This window comes from Sesamum indicum, linkage group LG2, assembly GCF_000512975.1.
Source record: "Sesamum indicum cultivar Zhongzhi No. 13 linkage group LG2, S_indicum_v1.0, whole genome shotgun sequence".
NCBI classification, from domain to species: domain Eukaryota; kingdom Viridiplantae; phylum Streptophyta; class Magnoliopsida; order Lamiales; family Pedaliaceae; genus Sesamum; species Sesamum indicum.
Genome location: NC_026146.1, coordinates 5542761 through 5544433, shown reverse-complemented (window position 1 = coordinate 5544433; position 1673 = coordinate 5542761). Strand labels below are relative to the sequence as shown.

The 1673-nt window shown below is 40.3% G+C and overlaps 1 protein-coding gene across 1 annotated transcript; it reads right to left on the bottom strand.

Annotated features, from left to right (window-relative positions):
* LOC110011565 lies at positions 878-1459 on the bottom strand. Its single transcript, XM_020691763.1, has one exon. It carries the CDS (start codon positions 1457-1459, stop codon positions 878-880), a length of 582 nt encoding a protein of 193 aa, XP_020547422.1.

The following is a 1673-nucleotide window of genomic DNA, read 5'->3' as shown; positions in this document are numbered from 1 at the left end:
ATCGTCAGAAAATAATTTGATATAGTATGAATTTTGTAAGGACCCCAGATATTGATGTGAACAAGAGAAAAGATAGAGAGTAATTTTATATTGCTAGACTGAAAGGGAAGCTTATGCATTTTCGTGAGAGGACAAATTTCACAAGGTTCATTAGTGCCATCATACAAAGGCAAATCAACAATATGTTTCATTGAGGTTCTAGACAGATGTCCAAGACATTTATGCCACAAATCTCCCTGGCATTCAGTCAAGGTACAGGAATAAGATTTACAATCAGAAACTGACAACCTCCCTTTCTCTTCAACAATGCAAGACTTAATGATATAAAGGTTCCTAATCAAATGCCTAGTTGCCAATACTTTATTAGTCTTCTGGTCCTGTAGCGTGCAAGAAGACTTTAGAAAGCGAAAAAGAATAGGCAAAGAACCACATAATTGTCTCACAGACAGCAAGTTAACAAAGAAGCTGGGAATATGGAGGACTTGTGTAAGAATGATGTTTGAAGTAAGTCTAACAGTACCTATATGAGAAATCGATTGGGTATGTCCATTTGGCAAGTGAATGAGTAAAGGATTAACAAGCTTATCTTAGATACAGAATAAACGAATGTCTGCACATATGTGGTTTGTTGCTCCACTATCCACTATCCATGAATTGGAAATTATAGAGTTTGGGCTCAAAGTGTTACCTGCAAAGTTTTCCATTTGAGCATAGTGAACTTGAAGTGGATCAAGAGGTGTTTCATCGTGTATCAATTTCTTCATCTCAGTTCTCACTATGTCTACAATGTTGGGAATCATTTCTCCAGTTATGGTCCCCTTGGTTTCAACAGCAGTCACATCACTGAAACCTCTTCCTTGCCCTATAGACTTGCTCCTTAACTCAGCCATTTCTTTGTACCAATCTGGAGTGCCGTATAATTTGAAACATGGGTCTCTAGAGTGGCCACCTGCTGCCTTTTGTCCATCACTGTTTTCTTCCTATAGCCTTGGGCTTTCAACTGAAATGCAGCACCATTGGTTGGCTCCATGCTACTAATGCTAACTTGCATCTGTTTTTCAATTCGAATAAGCATCGAAAAAGCCTTGGTGACTGAAGGCAATGGATCCAGTAATGGTATTTGGCTGCGTGCTTGTTCATAAACTGAATTTAATCCCACTAAGAACTGGATTAGTTGATTAGAAGCTGTCATTTCTGCCAGAGCCTTGTTAACATCGCATGTACAACCAGCACATACGCACTTTGGTGTGGGAGCAAGACACAATAGCTCATCCCAAAGGTGTTTCAACTTGGTGTTGTACTCTGTAATACTCATATTTCCTTGTGTAACTTGCCCAATTTCCCTCTGCAACTGATACTTCATGGGTTTATTGCTTTCTCCAAACCGAGCCTCCAATTCTAACCACAATTTGCGCGAAGAAGCCACATACATAGAAGACTCCACGAGTTCCTTGGACATACAATTAAGTATCCAGGTCCTAACCATGGAATCGATGCGATTCCAGCGTCTGAATCATTAGTATTGGTAGGTGGACGGCTCACAGTACTGTCAATGAAATCAAGTTTCATTTTCGCCGTTAAAGCTCTTCTCACTGCTCGACTCCAGGCAAAGTAATTGTTGCCTGTGAGCTGAGCTGATACCATCACCATTCCAGTGTGATCCGAGGACTGAA

Excerpts from the sequence above, each read along its gene's own strand:
- LOC110011565 (XM_020691763.1), bottom strand. The coding sequence starts at position 1,459 with ATGTCCAAGGAACTCGTGGAGTCTTCTATGTATGTGGCTTCTTCGCGC.